At 29.7% G+C, this 23,886-nt stretch overlaps 1 protein-coding gene across 1 annotated transcript in view; it reads right to left on the bottom strand.

Annotated features, from left to right (window-relative positions):
• The window catches only part of LOC111625258 (mitotic checkpoint serine/threonine-protein kinase BUB1 beta-like), a 77,804-nt gene that overhangs the window by 13,605 nt on the left and 40,313 nt on the right, over positions 1 to 23,886 (bottom strand). Inside the window, exons 8-16 of the mRNA XM_023368362.1 lie at positions 20,459 to 20,488; positions 20,220 to 20,386; positions 18,110 to 18,185; positions 10,891 to 11,015; positions 10,624 to 10,722; positions 6,226 to 6,376; positions 5,324 to 5,472; positions 1,001 to 1,198; positions 802 to 928 (exon numbers count right to left, since the gene is read on the bottom strand). Coding sequence (XP_023224130.1) covers positions 802 to 928; positions 1,001 to 1,198; positions 5,324 to 5,472; positions 6,226 to 6,376; positions 10,624 to 10,722; positions 10,891 to 11,015; positions 18,110 to 18,185; positions 20,220 to 20,386; positions 20,459 to 20,488 — 1,122 coding nt within the window. The remainder of the gene's footprint in view (positions 1 to 801; positions 929 to 1,000; positions 1,199 to 5,323; positions 5,473 to 6,225; positions 6,377 to 10,623; positions 10,723 to 10,890; positions 11,016 to 18,109; positions 18,186 to 20,219; positions 20,387 to 20,458; positions 20,489 to 23,886) is intronic.

Here is a 23,886-nt window from a genome sequence, read left to right as displayed (position 1 = left end):
CCACTGATAAAAGTTGAAGCCAGTTTGGTGCTCCAAAGATGACGACAACAGTCCAAGGAATGAGGAAAGTCACAGCCACATGTTGATGACTGGGAAAAAGTAATAGAACAGAAAATCCAAATATTCAGCAAAGTGTGGAGAAGAAAAACACTTGCCACAAGGTTAGATGTCAGTGACTGAAAAATTCCACGTGTTTTTAAGACATGAAAGTTTAAAAAATTTGACTGTTGATAAAAAATCTGATTGGTTTTGAACCCATCCTCACATCCTGATTGGTCACACTTGTTTCCAGGGGAAATTCAAAACCATCTCAGGCATAGGAAGGTCGACACTGACATTTTAATTTGATATCATAGTCTGATCCCAACTGGAGATGTTTACTGATCTTTGGGACTCATACCATTTAAATTGAAAAGGTGTGTACCTTTTCTTGACTATAATTCAAATTAGTTTGAATTCACCCATAACAGTTTGCCTATCTGTTTACATTGTTTTATTAATTTATTAGAATGGAGGAATTAAGGTGCAACTAGGGTGCTTACATGTCCTCACATTTTTAGCATGTTCTATTCATGAATAAAAATATTTTTAAATTTTTCCTGTAAGATAAATTTTTCTCTGTTAAATAGAGATCCACTGCATTTACTATTTTTGAAATTAAATAAAATCTTTTAACTTATCTATATCAATTTAATGCTGTATAATGTAAAATTAAAACGTGTGTGTTATATAAAAAATACAAATGGAATAATTTATTCATTCTTGATAATTGTTTGCTAAAAATAATTTGTAAAAACCTACATGTTTTCTTTCTTCTCCTCATTGAGATCAATCATTTCAATTGGATTATCTGCATGAAGGGTACTTTGTGAAATAATCACTGATGGATCTTGATAAAAAACAAAATTTCCATTTTGTTGATTTTCTGCTGTAGAATAAATTTATTAAAAATAAAATTAAAAAACTAATTCAAATATGTTATCATCAATAATAAACTTACCATTAATTTTATTGACCAAATTTTCTGTATTATCTTCAATAGATAAATGACTAAGTGTTTTATACCAAACTCCTCGTATCATATTTGTAACTTCTTTTGTATGTAATGATGTAGATAAATTTGCAATCTCTTCATTGGGATTATCAAATCTTTGATATGTATTTGATATATCATCGTTATTATTATTATTATTAGGATCTGCAATTAAAAATATATATATGAGCCATTCACTTGCCAAATTGATTAACTCCACAAAATGAAAAGTATAAAAATTGATAATATAAATTTTTTTAAAAATTCCCTTTAAACTTTAAATTTAAACAAACATTGTAGAATATATTTATATATATATTGTTATATTAAATCATAGCTTTAATGTAATGATATATAAAATTAGTTATGCAAAAAATGTAAAAATAACAACAATTATATTCAAGATTTACAATATAAGCTCATATAAGTATCAGACAACAGCTCATATAAGTATCAGACATTTTTAGATTGTTATAATCATTTAAATATTTGACATCTTATGTATGGTTATATTGCATTATCTTTCTATCTTGAACAATTATTAGCATTTCACACACACAGACTGGAACATTCCATTAATCTGGATTATAAAACACAATACCTGTTTCAGATTGATTTTTTGCATTTATAGGTGTTCCAAAAATCTAAGAACTCCTAATTACATTCTTGCCCGAGTGTAACAAGGATAGATATGTTTCCTATGAATGAGTATATGATGTTCATTGTTATGCAATTGGAGGAAGTGTTCTTTGAATTTACTTAATATTTTGTTGAACCTTTTCTAATCTTTTAAAATTTTCGATTTAAAAAAATTGCTACTTTCCTGTTAAATAAAAAATGCTGTACTTCTTAAGACAGTCAGTGTGTAAATTAATAAGTTTATGTTTGTAACCCTGCAAGTTATAATTAACTCAACATCTTAAAGCCTCTATTGTTTTGCTGAGTTTCACTCATCTTCAAACATTTTTGAAATGAAGTAAACACTACAAAAATTACATCTAAAAAAACAAACAAACAAACAAACAAACTGGTTGTTATGTTGGAGAAGACTATAGAAATGTAAAATGAAAAGTTTGTAAACTGTGTTATTTATGTCATTAACAATTTTTCTGGATTATCTGGATTTTCAGTCATCCAAATCAGTCCTGGTCCTATTTAAGATAGATAAATGGGATTCCATTATCTATATACATAAATAGAAAGCAACTAAGCATCTAAAATATTTCATAATCACATTTTCACTATGTAAAAATCTATCAATATTATAATTTTTCTATTTGTAAAACAATAAGATTTATATCTCAAATAAGTTAACTCTAATTTTATTCTTAGCTTTTCAGAAGTATCTTTAGACTTTTTATAATTTAATATCAATTTCTGATAAAAAAGCAAAATTTAACTATGAAATCCAATTTTATTTTAATTTATGTTAAGAAGTTTTAATTGGAGATGATGTTTAACAGATCTCCAATTAATTAAACATATTTGTATGAGTGAATATCTAATTTTGATGTAGAATCAATATAAATCAGAAGATTAATGAAACTATAATTAAATATAAATTCTGTTATTTAATATATCATCATTCATTAACATTGGTAATAATTAAAAGCATAAAAAAATTTAACAGTTTATAATAAAAATTTCTTTACTGCATGAACCTTAGTTAAAGGTTAGTTAGAACATGGGATTAAACTATAATTTAAAAGTTAGTTAATAATATTTAACAAATTAATGTAACAATTTAGTACATAACACAAAATAAAATACACAGTAATAATCAGTTCTTGAAAAACACAAAAAAACTAATTATATCTTTTCAAGACTTAAACCTTGTCAAATACTTTTTCCTACTTCTTTCAAATGTCACACAATAGAAAAATACATGTTCCCAAGTTTCATACACTTGCATGTTACAATTACTACTACAAATTCTATCAGGATTTATTATTAGTCTACTATACATCAAAATTTAATTTTGACCACCATCTTAGTTGAAGAATTGATCGTTTTACATAATAATTTACGTCCATAAACAAGTAATCAGCGCGCACAAGTTTTTTTTAATACTACACTGTAATAGAAATGCTTATTCTTTTCCAGCAGAGACCATTCTTGTATGCATTGTTCACAACACTTTTAGAATTAACATTTGATAGCTTTCAATCAAATGAAGATCTTGAAACAACCATAAAAAGGAGAAACCATGTCAAGCTAACAGGTAACAGCACCATCGTCTAATTATATGTATAACTGAACATTTTCTAACTTAATTTATAGTTTGTTATATGCTAATTTAATGTAACTTTTATCCTTCGATTTCAAGTCTAACCCAAAATGAAATTATTCCTTTTATTACAATTGTCGATATTCTAGAAACACCAAACTCAAAACGCAACATGCAAGCTGGAATTTTACTATATAACATGAAAATTTTTCAAAGACATAAAGCAAGAACAATTTTATTTTATCATAATATGTAATTGCCCATACAGGAGCAGCATAACACAATACAGATAAAATCATTGAAATAATTTTATATGAGTAGTATTAATTTTATCTCTTAAAAAAATGGGCCACATAGAACCCAGTGCCATTTCAGCCTTACGTATACTATAATTTTTGGCCTGTAAAAATTGCTATGGTGTACACACTGTTCTTCTTCTTCACATGCCACGCCCGGTCTCTCGGACATTGGTGATCACCAAGGAGAGGGAGTTCCTATCTTCAGCTGTTCTCATTACCTCCCCAATGTTTTGTATGCCTGTCCATTTTTTAATACTGTCCATCCATGATAAATGTTTTCGGCCTCGTTTACGCTTTCCCTTAATCTTTCCATTGAGGATTAGTTGTGGGATTTTGTATTTTTCTCCTCTAGTGATATGTCCCAAGTCCCAAGTATGCAATCTTTCTGCATTTGATTGTTGACAGCAATTTTCTGTTTGTTCTTAGAACTTCGTTGTTGGTCACTCAATCTGTCCATGGGAACTCTTAGCATCCTTCTGTGAATCCACATCTCAAATGCCTCTAGTTTTCTTTCTGTATTCCTTTTTAATGTCCAGCTTTCCACACCATAGAGGAGAACTGACCAAATATAACATTCGGCCATGCATTGCCACAAATTCAAATTTAAATTGTCGTTGCAGAGCAGGGTTTTCATTTTTGGAAGGATGTTCTAGCTGCTGCTATCCTGCATTTAATTTCTTTCTCTGAATCTAGATTTTCTGTAATTATGCTTCCCAAGTACTTAAACTGTTTGACCCGTTCAAATTTTTTTTTATCAAGAACAAGTTGTGCCTCTCTGTGTGGGGTCTGACTAAAGATCATAAATGTAGTTTTGTTTGCATTTATTTTGAGACCGGCATCAATTCCTGCTGAGTTAATTTTGTTTAGTAGTATCTGTAAGCCTTCAAGGCTGTCGCATATGATTAGTGTATCATCAGCATATATAATGACATTAAGAATTATGCCGTTAATTTTAATCCCATAACTTGAGTTTTCTAACGCATTTTTGAAGATTTTGTCTGAGTACAGATTAAACAACAGGGGCAAAAGAATGCAGCCCTGCCGGACTCCTCTCTGTTCTTCCTTATCTTCAAATCTTCTGCTATCATTCTCAAAGACAGGTGCCAATCATCCGCAAGCATCTGTCACACTCGTTCGATGTTGTCTGGAGTTGTGCTTGTTGACGATTGACCAGAACACGGCTCATCGTCGACATCTTCCTTTCCATCTCTGAAATGTTTAAACCATTCAAAAACACACTTTTTACTCACTGCTTCCACACACTACACTTTCACTAACATTTTGTGTGTCTTTGTTGCCATTTTGCCTAATTTGAAGCAAAAGTTGATGTTCGTGCATTGCTCCAATTCGCACTGACACTCCTCCTCACACTGACTGTGTTGCATTGTTTGTTGCGCGCACTTCCATTTAACTGTCATGATTTCGATGCTAGGGGGCACTAGTTGGCAAGTCTCTCACTATGTCTGCATGAGTGCAACATCCTAACCAGCACAGTTATTCAACTATGAAACCATTCACCAAACTTTTCAGACATACCTTGTACATACACACACATTAAATATATTTATATAATTTATATTTAAAAAGTAATCCATCACAAAATTTTAAGCAAAATATTTAGAGAAAATTTCTCAATTGGAATATTACTGATGTATAACACTTTCAGATCATTTAATTGTTCAAATGACAAAAATGACATTATATAAAATGAAAATTTTTAAAAAATATTAACATTTAAAAATCATAGGGGGAAAAAAAGCTTACTTTTTTCTGTATTACTTCCTTCTAGTTTTTTAGACTCAGAAATGTTAAAAGAATTAAATGATTCTGAGTGAGCAGAAAGAGCTGCTAATTTCACATTATCATCATCATAATCTTGAAAACTGAGAGAATATTTCTCATCAGCAGGAGGACTAAAATTAAAAATAAAATTTTTATATAAAAATTTTAATTAAGTAAAGTACTTAAATACCTAAAGTTTTGATTAAAAAAAGTATCTGATAATCTTAAAATATTTCTTGTTAAAATGATTTTAGAAAACTTTATTTTGAAATGGCAAAAAATTTATCAATTATTGTTTGAAGATTATAATATTTGTTATTATAATCTTTGGACATTTGGATAAAGGACAATTGGAATGTCATGATGATTAACTTAATGCCAATTGATTAACTTAAAACATAACAATATCATTAAACAGATATATTATTATAACTTAATACATAAAATTAATATTTTGAAGTTATCAATGAAACATTTAAAATTTTGACAAAAATTCAACAATAGTAGAAATTATATAATCTAGATAGGTCTAGAAAATACAGGATAAAATAAAAAATATTTTTAACTGTTAGAATAATATAATAAAATTAATTAAAATTTAACTAAAAGTGTGAGCTTGAAAAATAACGTTTTAAAAATTCATCATCAATTCTTTAAATATAAAAATTCAAAATACAATATATAAAAGATTAAATATAACAGCAAGAAAAAGTTTATGGAATAAATGGTAAGATATTACCAAATTTTAAACTATATTTCAAAAACCCAACTATTAATTTTATTATAATATTTATTTAATAGTTTAAAAAGATTTTATTAACTAAATTTACTGATAAAGGGCAATTTATAATTTGAAAAATTTCAAATATCAAGTTAACACTTACATAAAACACATTAAGTTTTCTTTCTTCTCATCAATTACTTTGATTGGTTGAGTCATCATTTCATTTTCACAACATTTATCATTTGGTTCATCTCTAGTAGCAGCATCAGTTAGATTTTGATAAACATCAACCATTTCAGCATGTTGTTCTTCTATCAAATATACATTTTTAATTATTAAATTAAAAATTAATAGGTAGTCAACACTACAAGATGTTTTTATTTTTTAAAAATCAATAAATACACAATTTTCAGTTAAAGTATACCTAGGTAACCCCAATGGCGGTGCTTCAGTTAGGTTAGGTTAGATTAACTATATTTTTAGTAGATGTTTCCTTTTTTTTTTTTTTATTTTGCTCAAGAACTACCATGAATCAATAGCTAGTGACATTAGGCACTCAGTGATCTGTGGCTCCCCTCCTGGAGGAGTCCGTCGGGAGCACCACCATTAGGGTTACCTAGATATACTTTGACCCAATTTTCTATTTAAATATTTTAATGTGTGTTAGAATTAATATATAATTTGTATTCTATTTACTACTTTAGAGCCCAATGTTTATCCAGAATTCTAAAAACATCTATTACTATAGATTAAAAAGATGAGCAAATTAAAGTAAAAAATAAATCACCTTATTGTTTTGTATGTTATAATTTATTTTAGAATTTCAGATAAATATTAGTGTCAATAAAGTTTAAAAATATTAAGATAGTAATTAACCCTCCTGCCACAAGGTGGTGTCGTATCCAACACGTCTTGTTTGTTTTCATTTGTATAAGAAACAGCGCTAGTGTTGGGGGGTTGTGACCATAAATTACCCTATCGGGCAGTAGTTCTCAAGACAGCAATGTGGAAAAATAAGTCATCGACCTTCAATTTTTCTCATAATTTAGGTACTATTAGAGCGCACTCTGCTTCAGTGTTGTATACGACACCCCCTAGTGATGTACGTTATCTTTTTTCATTGTGTAGGAAAAGCCTAAAGAGCTATTTTTTGATTATCTACCATTGTTTGGCAGATTACTATAACAGAATATCAACGGTTTACTATGAACGAAGAAATTCGTCAAGAATTGTTACAGTAAATCCCAATAATCGTAAAGGAAATTTTTCAAAATTTCTGTACGATGATCTAAAGATTCTTGGTTTTTCTGTCCGAAGAAAAGTAAAACTGTAGTCCTCATATTATCCATGCATTACACTGGCGAAATTGCCCAAATCACCCAAAAACCTGCCGTAGTTGAATTTTATATTGTAACTAAAGACACATTTTTGATAATTTATTCATGCAAAAATCTGTCAAAAGAATGACAAATTACTGGCCTATGTGATACTTCTATGGCATTTAGATGCAGCAGCAGTAAATGCCTGTGCAATCTACAAGCTAAATATGTCACAAAAACCTAGAACTGTTGGACTGAGTTTTTGAAGAAACTTTCTTTTTCACGGGTTACACCACACATAGAAAAAGGATGACATATCCCCACATTAGTAAAACATTGATAGAAAAAATGTGCAACATCCTAAAAATAGAAATGCCCGAAGATGCACCATCACTAAATCCATCCACATCGACAAGGCCAGGAAAATGTTTTTTTGTACACGGAAAAAAAATCGAAAAGGGAATCACCTATGTACCAAGTATAAGAAAAGTGTTTGTGGTGAACACAAGAAAGTGATTTGTCCGTCATGCATATGACTAAATAAATAAAAATAACAGCATTAGTTCTTAAAAAATAAAAAGTTTCTTCCTAATTTAAAAAATTGTAATTGTAATTTTGTGAATAAAAAAGTTCGTTCCTATTAAACACAATTTTGTACGTTTTGTAAATATACACATTTTCTTTTCACGTATATTTATTATTTAAACCAAACAAACCTAATTTATATAAGAAAAAATAGTTTTTTCTAGCTAAGTGTTGTATACGACACCACCTTGTGATATGTGTCCTGATATGCCACCTTGTGGCAGGAGGGTTAAATGTTAATTGTAACATGTTAATCAATAAATCAATCAATTAATCTTTATTATTCGATATACTGTAATAGGTGTTATTACAAAGGGGTTATAAAGTAGTAATGATATTTCATTACTACTTTCAATTTGATACATGAACAAAAGATTTATATAATAATATCTACTGTTAACATAATGAAACTGACACTGAATAAAATTTGATAACAAAAATCAGATAATAGTGTAGCAACTCAGATATCCAAAAGAAAATTACAAAAATCAAGGTGTTTTCTCATATCCATCACTGTCATCCTACAAAAAGAACACTCAGCATCACATGAGACATTAATTATTTTATCATTTAAATTTATCAAAAACTTATTTAATCTAAATTGTGTAGCAAATGACTATTTTGTAACTCAAATTAGACAATAAATATGGCACTGGAGTCCACATTCCATTAAGAAAAATTTCACTGTCCCAACCTCTTTCACTCAAATAATGTACAGTACCTCTTTAAACCAATATAAATCTCTTAGTTATTGGTCACAGTCCAGGAGGAACAAAGTTTCACTTAAAAAATACATGTAACTAGAGAACAATCCAATATTATTGACAAGACTGTCTTGTTTATAAAATCGTACTGCCTCATGTTCTTATCAGCATAGAGGTATGAAGGTGTAAATGTCGAGAGTTGATATTTGGCACAGAGCATTAGGTGCCCAAATCATTTGCACATAAAAAAATCCAGACTCGTAGGTAGTTACGGGACCGAGAATCGAGTTAAAATAAAATACAAAATGGCGACCCTCTTCTACAAACAGTAAAACAACCCACTGAAGTCAGGTAGAGGAGAGTACCACCCACAGTCATTCTAAGAAGTAAACCTGACCTTTGGACCAAACACGTAGTTTCTTCTATGTTAAATAAAATTTCTAATCTAATTTTGTAAATTTGGGAGTGCTTCAAATATGACGTTAAAACGGTTTTATGTCGTTTCAAGTGGGTTTTTTTAACATTATCTAGTATAGTAAAATCGTAGGACCGATAAAAATTTGACGTTATATTAGGGTTGTCGTTACATTCGATGACATTATAATCAGATTAAACTGTATATTGTTCGTGCAAAATAAAAAAATAATTTTGGACTATACAATAGCCATGATTATTTTTTTCAAAAACAGGAACTTTTCGTTACACATTGACAAAAATTCAATCGGGGCCGACATGCAACGAATAGAAATTTTGAAATTAGATAGGTTAATTTCATTGAAGATTCATCGTGGACGATCTCATGGTCGTGGCCGGCGAAGTTTGAATGATCGCACCCAAAAGCAGCAATATCAAAGAAGATAGGAGAATGAGAACGAAACCTGCCTTGAGCATCAAAGTGATTCCATCTCCTAGACATAGTCTTGTCCCAAATACGGTTTTGCCGTTTCACTTGTTTAATAATCCTTTAACTATAATAAGCCATAGCTTCAACAAAGAATTATCATTTATCCGTAAAAGTCTTGTATATATCAATTTTCAATAATCATCTTCAGTAGGTTAAATTCCAAAAATTAGGAAAGCAATATTTATTATTTAAACCTGCTGTTATAAAAAAGAAGTTTTGCATTATTGTCATTGTCCGAGTATAATATAAAACATTATATTAGTTATGATTCTCTTTAATTTCATCATCTTTTTTATCATTACAAACTATATTCCTAAAAAAAGATTGATTGTTATCCATTTGAAAAATTTCACCTTTATAATTACAGACAAATGTGTTATCATCCATAATTAATTTATTATATCGCAGTTTAACATTAGTAGCTTCTTTTGAGTACATTTCTTTGCCATAAAGTCTTAGTTTATTTCTGATAATTCTAGTATTTGGTGAGTAATCATCATTAATACATATGTTTGAGCATTTCAATTTACTAATAATTTTATATATTTTTGATTTATCTTCAAAAGTTAAACAATTCACAAATAACCAGTCTTTTTGAATTAGGTTTAAATTTTTCAATTCAATAAGTACGCTTGATATTCATATCTGTAAACTGCAAATTATCACTAAATAATTTTTGAACCTTGTATAGACAATAATCCATTTTTTCGCCATCATCTAAACCTGAAATTACAAAGTTATTTCTTTCTTTATCTTCCAATTTCATGAACTTTTCATGTAAATAATTACATATTGCATTTATTTCTGCATTTGATTTGTCATTTCTAACATTACCTTTTTCTTTATCAATTTTGAGGACAGAGTCTAGATTCAAGATCTACCAAAGCAGTGTCTATATTTTCAATCCAAACCTGCTTTCTATCTAATTGCTCAAAAAGTACTATTTGAAGAGGCTTGTAGTTTCAACAAAAGTTTAATTCCTTCCTAAACATTAATCTCTTTTTCAGCACTTATATAACACAAGATCAATTCCTCCGTTGACTCACCTGTAATATTTTCCTCACTTCCAATCCGTTTCTTTATGTTTCGTTGTGATCCATCCTGGGATAGTGGTGAGAAAGTTTTCCTTTTTTGAGATGAGAATTCTGTCATTTTTCAGGAAAATAAGAACAATGAGTTAAATCACTGGAGAGCAAAAAATTCACACTTGATTATTTTAATAGTTAAAATTATTTAAAGAATTACAAATCAGGTAATAATTCAACAATAATTTAAATGATCAATCAAAAACAGTTGAAATTTTAAATACTTACGATCATTTTTAACAAAATTAGTTGTCTCTTGAATTTCCTGTAATATTTGATCAGGAAGTTGTTTCTTTTCAATTGATGTTTTATCAAGCATCAATGAATGATGACTTTCTCTATCAGTAGAAAAACTGAAAATATTAGACAATTATTTTATTTAAAAAATATGATAATTTTTGTTAAATTTCAAAAAATAATTAAAAAGAGAATAAAAGCAAATTTTCCTTCATATTTAAAGAAAACATCTAATCTCAAATAAATGTCACTGGAAAAAACTGAAAACAAATTGTGTATTTTAACATATGTTTGTTTAAAGAAAGAAAATAAATTAAAATAATATATGTTAATCTTACATGTCATAAAATTGAAACCCAAACCAAGTAATATTGAAACATTACATTTTCATTATATTCAGCTCTTAAATTCTTTAACTTTTTCAATTAAAGAAGAAGACAACAAAAAAAATTTTAATTATTTTTCATTGTAGTCTCCTTACTTTTTGAACATCTTTTAGTATCAGTTTCATAAGTCTCATTTACTAACAAGAATGGCCTGTCTGTTTTATTGAATGGCTCAACCAATAATGTTCATCATGCTTAAATTGTTCATGAATGTTTAAAAAAATGTGATCTTTGTCAACTATACTTATTTTGCTATTGCTGAACTCATCTGTCCATTCTTAAGTTTTTCTTTGACTGATATGCTTTATTTTCGTCACCGTATTGTGTAATCATTCTTTTGTGAATTTAAAAATTAGCAATTTTTAATCATTAAAACTAATCACAACATGTTATTCATTAACAGTGAAATTGCAAAATGAATCCAATATAACTATCTCAATTTTCAAGACCAAATACACACGACGTAAAAGTTTGTATCAGAAAATAATTGCAGAGCTGTCATGTCTATGTTGGTAGATAGTTTTGTTTCTTCAGTTGACTATTTTCTTTAGTCTTGATCATGTTCACTTTCTAGTTTCACTGTTAATTATAAACATATATATTTACTAATATTAATGTATATATGTAATATATATTATGTTAATGAATAAATATACAGATGTACAGTTAAACTCAGTTATTACAACATTCAAGAGACTGTCTTATTTATGTTGTTACAATGGAGTGACATTACAGCTGGGTTCCACTAATTGAAATAAACATATAAAAATACAGTATGATAACTAAACACTGGATTTTTAAGGTACAAAAAAATATGCTGAAAGGGGGGCAGAAATGAATTTTATTGGGGATCATTTTTTTTCTTTGTTATTGGGGGGTGGAATACAATCGTCTCTGACGTTTCCAATTAAATGTAAATAAATAAATAAATACATGCAATAAATTACATTTCAGAAAACAATTACTTTTATTCGAATAAAAATCTGTTTTAGTACTGTACATGATATTTATCATTTTGATGTGATTTTCTATAAAGATCATTTGCTTGTCACCTAAAAAAATGTTTCTATATGGAGAAAGAGCTTTCTACTTCTACAGAAACAAGCAGAGCAAACTGTGTTTTAATTCTCTTAAAAAAATTTTTTTTATACACATAAAAATTTTGGATGCCAAACCCTATTTGGAATTATATTTGGCATAAATTAAATTCTCCATTAAGGAAGAACAGACAGTGGGAATTTATAAGTCTTCAATTTTTTTCAAATGGCAGCCCAACAATTTATCAGGATTTCACTGAATTAAACTAAAAACACTGATATATAGTAAAATTTTCAGAGTATAGGAGCTCCCCTACTTATAAACTTTGAGGGGGGCGCTGCTTGCAGTCGAGCGTGTTAGTGAACTTTTACGTGAGCTTCTTTGAAATCCAAATTATGGAAAATATCGAATTTTGGATTATGGTGTTCGAGTTGTTGTTATTTCTGGGCGGAATAGAGTTAAATCCTGGTCCTGTTGATCGTACTCTGCCGCATTCACAGATTCAGGCATCGGCATCCACTGCTAAACGACATCGTTCTCCGAGTGAACCTTCATTGAAAACGGCGAGATTAGAAGATTTCTTCCCTTTAAAGTCAGACACAAGTAAGTCTATTCCTGGGGAGGTTATTTCTTATTTGGATGACCGATTTGATAAGCTTTTTTCGACGTTAAATGAGGTAGTTGCGAAGATAGATTGGTTGGCTAATTTACATAATGACCATGATCGGCGTTTGACTCAGTTAGAAGCCAAACTAGGAGAGATTTCTAAAATTAAAGATGATTTGCAACGGGAAAACAGTTTGATTTTGTATTCTTTGGACAAGGTGTCGAATGAAGCGAGAAAGAAAAATTTCTTAATTAAAGGTTTGATTGATGATGGTTCTGACTTGAATAGGAAGGTGCAGAACCTGTTTTATACATTGATAGGTGAATCAAGACCTATTCCAACGGTTAAGATAGAGAAATTTAAACGTTCAGATATGGTATTGGTGGAATTGCAGTCATTTGCAGACAAAAAATTAATTTTTGCTAATCTTGGAAAGATAAAAGCCAATGACGTATTAAAAAATATACAAATTTTTGAAGATTTATGTTGGCGCTCAAGATTGAGACGGAAAAAGCTTCTGCCTTTTTTACGTGCTTATAGATTGGAGGGCAGGCGAGTTCGATTGATGGCCGACGTTTTACAGGTTGCCTCAGAGAGATATACTTATGATTTGGCTAGAGGAGAATTATTGAAACTTGATTTTTTAGTGGAAAGCCGTGTAGTAGATTCTCCAAATGTTCTCTCTCCGATTCAGGGAAGTGTACAGTAGAATTGAAAGTTTCAGCATGGAACTCCCAGGGCGCCTTTCTGACTAATCTGAATGATAATGGTTTTGTTGAACATATTACCAGAACTGATATTTTGGGACTGACTGAGACTTGGTCTACAGTTCCTTTATGTTCGAGAGTTAAAAGTATTAACTGTAAATTTAAAGTTTTTGAGATATTGGCCACCAAAAATTTGGGGAGAGGTAGACCATCGGGTGGGTTACTTTTGGCCATAAGTGGTGACCTGGGAGAAGTTAATTTGCTTCTGTCACGGCAATACATGATGGTTGTTAAAGTGAAATTTAATCGGAGGCAAAGTAGAGGATTACGTGAAATGATAATCATATTGGTTTACCTTCATATACCTATTTTTGATCAATTAATTTCAAGACTAGAAGATTTGATCTCTGATTATACATCAGATTACGATCTTTTGTTGATGGGTGATTTTAATGCACGAATTGGTTTGACAATGGATTCTTTTTGTGGTGGGAATGTGATTTCGAATATTCGACTGTCAAACGATAAAATTTTTAACAAAAGAGGAAAGTTGCTTATTGACCTGGTGAAATCTTATAACATTTACATAATAAATGGTCGTTATCCTTTCGACTCACCAGCTGACTTCACTTATATATCTGGATTGGGTGCTTCAGTAATCGATTTAGTGATTTTGAGCGAAGGTTTGGTGGCGAGACTACGTGATTTTGTTGTTTCCGATGACTACATGTCTGACCATCGTATGCTGAATTTTGGAATTTTGATTGATACTGATGACGATAGACAACTAAGTTTGATTGATAGGACAAAACGATTAACTTGGAAGGAGGATAGATCCACCCTATATTCCGAGGCAGTTTCGGTTGGATATGCAAACGTTGTCTTAAGTGGTGGAATGGAGGATAGGTATTCTGGAATTCTGGATTTGATTAAGACATCAGCTGAACAATGTGGAATGTTTTCATACTTAGGAATGACGAAAATACCGTCTTCAGTTTGGTTCGATAGTGATTGTAGAACAGCGAAGAGACTGAAGAATAAAATGTTGAGGAGGTTTCGGATATCCCGTAGTAAAGACGATTTGATGCATTATTGTGGTTATAGGACTGCCTTTCGATCATTGTGTAGGATAAAAAAGAAGAATTATTGGTCAAATATTAGTAGGCAGCTGCAAAATACACGTTCATCTAGACCAGGGGTGGCCAAACCGTGGCGCATGCGCCAAACTTGGCGCATTGGACGATTACAAGTGGCGCTTTAGTCAGTTCTGAGCAACATTGCCAGATTTGGCTTCTTTGCAATTAAGAATATTACATAGAAAATTAATTTTTTATAGTCTGTCTTGGCAAGTTCATTTGTTGCACAATTCGTTGCAATCAACTTTACAGATAAAATGAGTGTTCTCCACATAGTAAATTACAGTGTATGCATGTATGTTTATTTTCGATCAGTGCATAGGCGTCTAAATGACAGTGCTACCGTCCGGACAGTCCACGAGTCGGTTGGACTGCTGCAACTGTTGACCTTTTTTTTTTTTTTTGCTTCTAATATTCACGATACATTTGCAATCGTGTATGCCACTAATGTCAAATGGGACTATTTTGTACGGGTAACTACGCCACCACCGCATTTTTTATTAATTTTTTTTTTCACACAACTGAATTTTGATCTTTTAAATTGATATACCTGATTACAGGGTGGCCGAAATTTTTCTCCGCCCCGGGCGGCTAACACCCACGGTACGCCACTGCGCATCTCAACTCGTCTACCAAAAAATTGGCGCATGGTATGCAAAAGGTTGGCCACCCCTGTTCTAGACAGTTTTGGTCTATTGTTAACAGATTTAGTATGAAAAAAAAAACCCGATAGTCAAATTCCTCTTCAAGACTGGGAACGTTTTTTGGAGCATGACTTTTGTCATCCAATTTCTGATTCAATTCTTGAGTTTGATCATGAAAACGTTTCTCCCATTTTGGACGCTCCAATTTCATTATCGGAGTTAAAGATATCAATCTGTAAACTTAAAAGAAAATCAGCTCCTGGCATGGACGGTATAAATAATGAATTTATTATTTATTTACCTGATGAGGTGTGTTTAGAATTACTTACATTATTTAATAAGATTAAGGAGACAATGATATTTCCTGAGCATTGGAGAAATGTGATGTTGAAAATGATCTACAAGAAAGGAGATAAATCAAAGCCTCAGAATTATCGTCCAATTGCATTGCTTAACACTTTTAGAAAATTGTTTACTGGAATATTGGCAGATCGGTTGAGTCAATGGCTAATGGAATTTAATATTATTTCTCAGTTTCAAGGAGCATTTGTTCAAGGAAGAGGAACTATGTATAATGTTTTTATACTTAACGGGTTAATACAGTATGTTTTGTCAAGGAAAAGACGTAAAATTTATTCGATATTTGTGGATCTGGAGAAGGCGTTTGATAGAATTAATCTTAATATTCTGTGGCAAAAGCTATATTCAATAGGACTTTCAACTTCGTTTATTAGGCTACTTAAAAACCTATTTTGTAATACAAGGTATTATGTGAGTGACAACTTAACAACTACTAAGGGCGTTATTTCTGGTGGGGGCTTACCACAGGGAGAGCCTTTAAGTCCTTTGCTGTTTATATTATTTATTAACGATTTACCACAACTGTTCTCTACTTCAGAAATTTCGGGCTTTGCACTAGGAGATACTGTTGACTTGCATTGTCTAATGTATGCAGATGACGTAATTTTGTTGGCAGATTCAAAGACGGGTTTACAGCGAAAACTTTCTTTGCTGGTTGATTACGCAGAAAGAAATGACCTCACAGTTAATTTACAAAAAACGAAGGGAATGGTTTTTCGCAATGGAGGTAGATTATCAAAATCTGACAAGATATTTGTGAATAACACTGAAATTCGATTTGTCACATATATTAAATATTTGGGAATACATTTTTCTTCATCAGGTACATTTAATCATCATTTTAGTTTGATAGACGAAGATATTCAGAAAAAGACAGGGTACATTCTCACTGTACAGAAACGTATGAAGCTAAACTCTATGAGAGGCATGTTTAGGCTTTTTGACGCTTTTATTGGTTCCAGGCTGTCTTATCTATTTCCGGTTTGGGGTTTGGAATATTTGTCTAAAATGGAAAAAGTTCAGATGAAATATTTTAAGAGACTTTTTAAAATAGAACGTTCAATTTCAAGTTCTGCAGTTCGTCTTGAGTTGGGAAGACCACCATTGGAACTGAAATTTGTTAAAGTTATTGTTTTGTTCTGGTCCAAAATCATGGAGTTACCCTCATGTGATTTGCGTCGAATAACATATAATGTTTTGTTAACAGCAGTTAAACATGGTAAGAAAAGTTGGCCAGCTTCAGTTAAAAATATTTTTGATGGCTTGGGTTATTCCTTTTTATTTTTATCTCATTCAGCTTCTTTGTTGAGAACCCATTTAAATGCACTAATTCAAACTAAGTCAGATCAGTTGTGGAACTGGGATATGTCTTCAATATCAGCTAAACGAGTTAATCTGTGTGAATCACGCTTGGTCTGGTGTACAGCAAGTTACTTGAATTGTGAGACTAATTTTTCTACAAAAAGCCTTATTATGCAACTCAGACTAAACAGATTTCGAATTTTGTTCAAGGGTTACCGGATAAATATATCCAGTGAAGGGTGTTGTGAATTCTGTGGTGTAAAAGAAAAAGAAGATCTTCTGACTCATTTGTTTGAATCCTGTCAAGTGACATACCAACTAAAATGTTCTGTATTAGGGGAGGAGTTTAGATGTGATTATTTGAAGAATGAGGTTATGTCAAAAATTACCTTATTTAAGCTCTTCTCCTTTTTCTCTAAATCTTTGGAATTTCTTCGTTAATTTTACTATGATTTGAATGTTTATATTATTATTTAATTTGTCCCCATTGTAAGAAATTTAAATTTAAATCAATAAACAATAATAATAATAATAACTTATGAACTTTGATTTATGAACATTACTAACACAAGAGTAATGGCATTTTTCAATATTGTTTGCAATTTTTATAAACTTTTATGATTAGTGCTTCAAAAATGCATCCAAAACGTAATAGTAAAAATAGCAAGAGATAAATGCAAGAAGTGTCACTATTACCATTAAAAATAAACTTATCAGCATAAAACTAAGTGCATCATATAAAAAAAAACTGCATATAAAACACCCACTAGTAAGAAGTAGCAAGTGGGTAAACAAATGTAATGCATTCTATTAAGTACACTGAAAAATCAAACACTAACAATAAGCAATTTTTCTGTGTACGAATGTGCTTTCTAGGTTAGTTTCCAACTTCTGAACATTTCAACTTAAAATAAAACCTAGGAAACCTAACCTGTTCATAAGTAGAAGAGTACCTATACTATATTTTGCAATGAAATGGAAATTATAAAAATGAATATTTCATTATATATTCATTCATCTTCTCTCTTACCTATTCTTCTTCATCATTTGAAATTGAGTTTTCAAATGGGAAATTTCTTCTTCTAATGTTCGAATTCTTAATTTTTCTGAAATTGTATTAATTTTACATTTTAATTCTCAGTTATCTATAATAATAGTAATAGTAATAATAATAATAATTCTTTACTGCATGAACCTTAGTTCATTACAAAGGGTTAGACAATAACTTAAAAGTAAGTTAATAATATTTAACAAATTAATGTAATAACTTAATACAAGATAATACAAAATAAATTTCGTCACATCTTTTAAATGCCTTTTAAATGTTTTAAACGCAATTATCGAATTAATCAAAATTTGCAAGAAGTTTTGGATCTTCTCATGGAGAACTTCAATTTTTGCAAATTATTTATGTATTTTTAAGATAAATGAAACAATATAACAACTAGTAAAATTATTAGTCTACTATACATCAAAATTTAATTTTGACCATCTTAGTTGAAGAATTGATCGTTTTACATAATAATTTACGTCCATAAACAAGTAATCAGCGCGCACAAGTTTTTTTTAATACTACACTGTAATAGAAATGCTTATTCTTTTCCAGCAGAGACCATTCTTGTATGCATTGTTCACAACACTTTTAGAATTAACATTTGATAGCTTTCAATCAAATGAAGATCTTGAAACAACCATAAAAAGGAGAAACCATGTCAAGCTAACAGGTAACAGCACCATCGTCTAATTATATGTATAACTGAACATTTTCTAACTTAATTTATAGTTTGTTATATGCTAATTTAATGTAACTTTTTCCTTCGATTTCAAGTCTAATCCAAAATGAAATTATTCCTTTTATTACAATTGTCGATATTCTAGAAACACCAAACTCAAAACGCAACATGCAAGCTGGAATTTTACTATATAACATGAAAATTTTTCAAAGACATAAAGCAAGAACAATTTTATTTTATCATAATATGTAATTGCCCATACAGGAGCAGCATAACACAATACAGATAAAATCATTGAAATAATTTTATATGAGTAGTATTAATTTTATCTCTTGAAAAAATGGGCCACATAGAACCTAGTGCCATTTTAGCCTTACGTATACTATAATTTTTGGCCTGTAAAAATTGCTCAGAAGACAAAAATATATCTGGGAATTTTTCCAGATATATGTAATTTGAGACAACGTGTAAAGATTGGTATGAAGAAACCATTTCTCTCTAGATCAGTGTTTCTCAACCTGTAACGAACCATCGCCCCCTTCACTTCAAAATTCCGAGGCCGAGGACCAAGGCTAATGCCAAATTCGTACTGCATTGAATATACTAGTGACTAGTGTAATGTTATTTGTTTAATTATTGTACAATAATAAAATATCTAATTATTCTTAATATAATGTTTTACTATATCGCCCAGAAAATTCTTTTTCACCCCCTCAAAATATAAATTGTCACTAATCGCCCCCTCAACATGGAAAATCGCCCACATGGGGGGGCTATATCGCCCCCGTTGAGAAACACTGCTCTAGATGATAGTCTACCGCCTTTCTTGAATACCATTACATTAGTTTTTAAAATGTTTATAAATAATCGATAGTCACGACAAAATTCCTCTACAACTGCAATTTTCTTTTGCAACATTTGTGGAATATTGGCAAGAATCACAGTATCATCAGCATATATTATCACACACATCTCCACTTGATCAGAGAGAAATTCCAGATAATTCAGATACTAATATGCTTTTAAACATATAAATTTAAAAGCAGTGGACTAAGAATCTCATCCCACAAAACCCATATGTCAATGCCAAACAAATCAGTCATTTCAGATAGTATCTTTACTTTTGCAGTAGCTTTGGAATATATATCAATGAAAAGGCCAAGAAACTGTTTATTCATACCTATTTTCTGTAAGAGAAACCATAAAACTTTATGATTAATGGTATCGTAGACAGATCTAAAGTCCACAAAAACAGCATAAAATTTTCCTCTCCTTTTCTGCAGTTTTGCTTGAACCAATCTATTTAGTACAAACATTTCGTCTTGATAAGATTGGCCAGGCCAAAAACCTGCTTGTTCCCAACATCAAATTATCTATAAACAGGGAATAAAAATTATTGTTAATTACCTTCTTCTTCTTTACGTAATTTCTCTCTCCTGACTGCTTCAATTTCTTCAAATGAAAACTCTTCTAATCCTGTATATACTTTATGTTTATGATACATTGGTATTTGTTTTGGATCTGATGGTTCAAATAAGGCAAGAGGAACTACCCAATCAGATTTTTTAATACTACTAAAAAAAATAATAGAATTTTAAAATTATTATTGAAATTTGTACATTTGTAAATAGAATTTACAATTTTACCTTAAAACATTTCTTCTTATTGGCATTTTTCTAAATGAAAAAAGATAAATATTAAAATTAATAAAATTTACAATAAATAAATTATAAATAACATTTTACACAAAATAGTCATAATTGTTATTTTTGATAGACTGATATAACTCAATTACTCATGTCATTTTTCATCATTTATAAATTTTTTTGCATCAAATAGAAAAAATAAAATAATATACATGATTAATTAGAATTTACTTTATGATTGTATTCTTATAAACTTCATACAAACTTCAGGTTTCATATTTAAAAAATGTGCTATTTTTTTTATTACATTTTTATTTATTTTTTTATTATGGATATATAGTTTATATATCCATAATTATTGTGTTTTTATGCTTTTTGTTCACTATTACACAACAAATATAAAATTATTATAAACTTTACATTCATTTAACAAATATTTATAGGAAAAAAAGTTTAAATTATAGATGAGCAATTCTTTATTGTGACATCATCATAATGCCAGGCTGCAATTTTTAATTAATTTATTTTATTTAAAATATATGCTTGCCACCTCAATTTAGTAGTGGCTTGCTCCTGTGCATCATCCTTTTCCTTTAACAATAGAGTCTTGCCAGTCATCTATTAACTGCCTTCAAAGGAAAATTTTTGAATGGTTTGCATCAGAAGTTATTATATAGTTAATCAGAATCTCCTACCCTAAGGTTTCTATATCTGGTCTCATCTTTCATCTATATAACTCCAATAACTCTGTTATCGAGATTAAGTAAAGGCAGACAGATGACAATCAGAATTTAAAGGTTTACAATTTTTTCAAACTGCAGCCCAATAACGCAAATATGTAATTAAACAATTTTTCCCTTTAAAGTTTCATATGAATATTTATGCTAGGATTGTCTACACTAAAAATATAGTTTTCTTTACCTACTATTACCAAAGTTAATTTTTGTTTACACAATTTATATAATGTTTTCATATTTTATTAAATAATATACAAACAAGATACATAGTATTACAGAGTAGCATTAACCATAAAATTCTTCAAGATAGTCTGATTACAACTTTAATGGATAAATGCAAGAGCAATACTTTGTAAATTAAATTTTTACAGCTCTAAGAATTTGGAAGAAAATAAATATTTTGGTTCACTCAGATATATATTGTACAGGTATCCCTCATATACCATGGTAGTTATGTTCTGAAAAAATGCTACCTTATGTGAATCCATGCTATATAAAAAAGACCAATACAAATCATGAAATTAAATTCTAAAAGTTAACAAAAGTTCTTTTTCATCACTAACAAGTAAGAGATATATGTTTAGTAAAGCAATTGATCATTTATTTCCCATCAATAATTAATTAACAATCACAATTAAAAGTTCTGTATATACATTAATATTACTTTTAGTTAAACAAGGGCATTTTCTTTTTACAAAGTATCATCATCATCTGGCTTTTTGTTGATGTTGATCAGAAATATCAGAAGTGTTTTCATTTATTTTTACCATAAAAATATGTTATTAATTGAAAATTTGTTCTAGTTAATCATGTTTGATCAATTGAGAACAAAGTAAACTTTTTCCAGAATTTGTGTTCAAATACCAAATTGTTTGAGTACTAAGATACCATTGTATTTTGTTCATCATTTTTACAAATGATTACTTACCTGTAGTTAGAAAAAATGTTAATAGCACTTGCCTAAAAATGTTTAATTAAACTTTACTAAATATGAAAATTAATCTATAAAACCAAAATACAAAACAGTCTTAAATGCTAATGTCTGAAAGCAACATCAACAATACCTGGTTGATAGGAAAGCTAGGACAATGGAAAATAATTGAACTATCACTTTTCATTAAACCTGATGAAAGGCACAAAATTTCGATATTCTGTAATTCATGGGAAAATTTGAGATAACATGCATGATTACTTGAATAAAAAATATCGAAAAAGTAAAGTTTTCACTAAAATGTTGTGAAATTTTGTATGGAGTGTTTCCCAAATTCTCAAACAATGTTGAATGGGAGATTTCCCCAAATTCTGATCTGTGTTAGGGCACAACAGTGTTGCAGAAATGCCATGTTGTACAAGGGATACCTGTACTTAGAAAAACATTCTACTCTAGAAAATAGATCATATATTGAAAATAAATGCTATGAAAAAAACTTATCTTTAATACAAATGAATTTGTTGATAAATTCTAATACTATTTGACAAGAGACATTTCTGTAAATTTTCTTTATAAAATACCATATTGTTCTAAATATAGTGTGACCTTTTTTTCAATGCTTTTAGTTCTTTGAGAACTAAAAATTTTAGTTTATATGCAAGCAAGTTCTTTCAAACTTGCACAGAGTATGGTCTTCATACATAGCATTACAGCACTGTTCAACTTCCTAATACAGTGGCAATGTAATATTTCTTTTAAATAATTTTTAGGCAAAGAAAAATGGTTAACACATGTTGATAAATAAGATTCAACATCTCAGCAAACAAGAAATTACTAGATTATTCAACTCAAATTTCAAAAGTACAGTTTTGGTATATGCTCAGTACAACAACAACAACAGTGAAACATCATGAAAAATTCAGAATAATGGAAGCATATGAGCAGCACTAGTTACTTTAACTATTTTACAGGCAATTCTGCAGGTGTAAAAATAAAGGTCATACTATATTCAGTTATATTTTTTTTGCTTAAGAAACACTTCTTGATACTTGTCATACTGCATTTGGAACAATGTAGTAGTAATTCAATATTGATATTCTTCTACTGTGTAAAATTCAAAACAAAGCAATTAATATAAAGCCAAATTCTAAAACAAAGTCTATTTAAAAATATTTAATCTACAATTCAATAAACTTTTTTTTATTTTACTGAAACTTGAAAAAAGCATTATGTATCATATTTCTACTTCCAAATATCTATGGAAAGAAAAGACATTTTACAAATTGTAAAATTAATCTTACACCTCAAAAAATTATACTCCTCCTTATTAAAGGAAAATATTTCATTTATATTTAATTAAAAACTTAGGTTTGTTTTAATTTGTATGATCAATTTTTATCTGTTTCTGCCTCTTAAATACAATTAAATTAGTATAAAAATTTTATTAAGAAACTGTTTACTTAACCTAACACACTTCTACAATTACATTTTTATCAAAAACTAGCTGCAAGATCCCGCTTCGCTGGGTTTTTATTTGTTTGTACATTTGTATGTAATATAGTTTTTTTTATGTATAAAAGACTGTTTTTCTAAGTAATCTAGAATCTAGCTGCAAGGACCTGCTTTGCTGGGTTTTTATTTGTGGGCAAAAAGTAACGATAGTGAAGATTAAGATAATTACATTGTAGCCAATCTTACCCGTTTTCACAGAATGCAAGAATTAGGTCCCCCGTTTCCAGACTAATTAGAGAATTTTTACG

Source organism: Centruroides sculpturatus, unplaced genomic scaffold (genome assembly GCF_000671375.1).
Source record: "Centruroides sculpturatus isolate CEXI.00-Female unplaced genomic scaffold, Cexi_2.0 scaffold393, whole genome shotgun sequence".
Classification (NCBI taxonomy): Eukaryota; Metazoa; Arthropoda; class Arachnida; order Scorpiones; family Buthidae; genus Centruroides; species Centruroides sculpturatus.
This window is presented reverse-complemented; position numbering and strand designations above follow the sequence as displayed.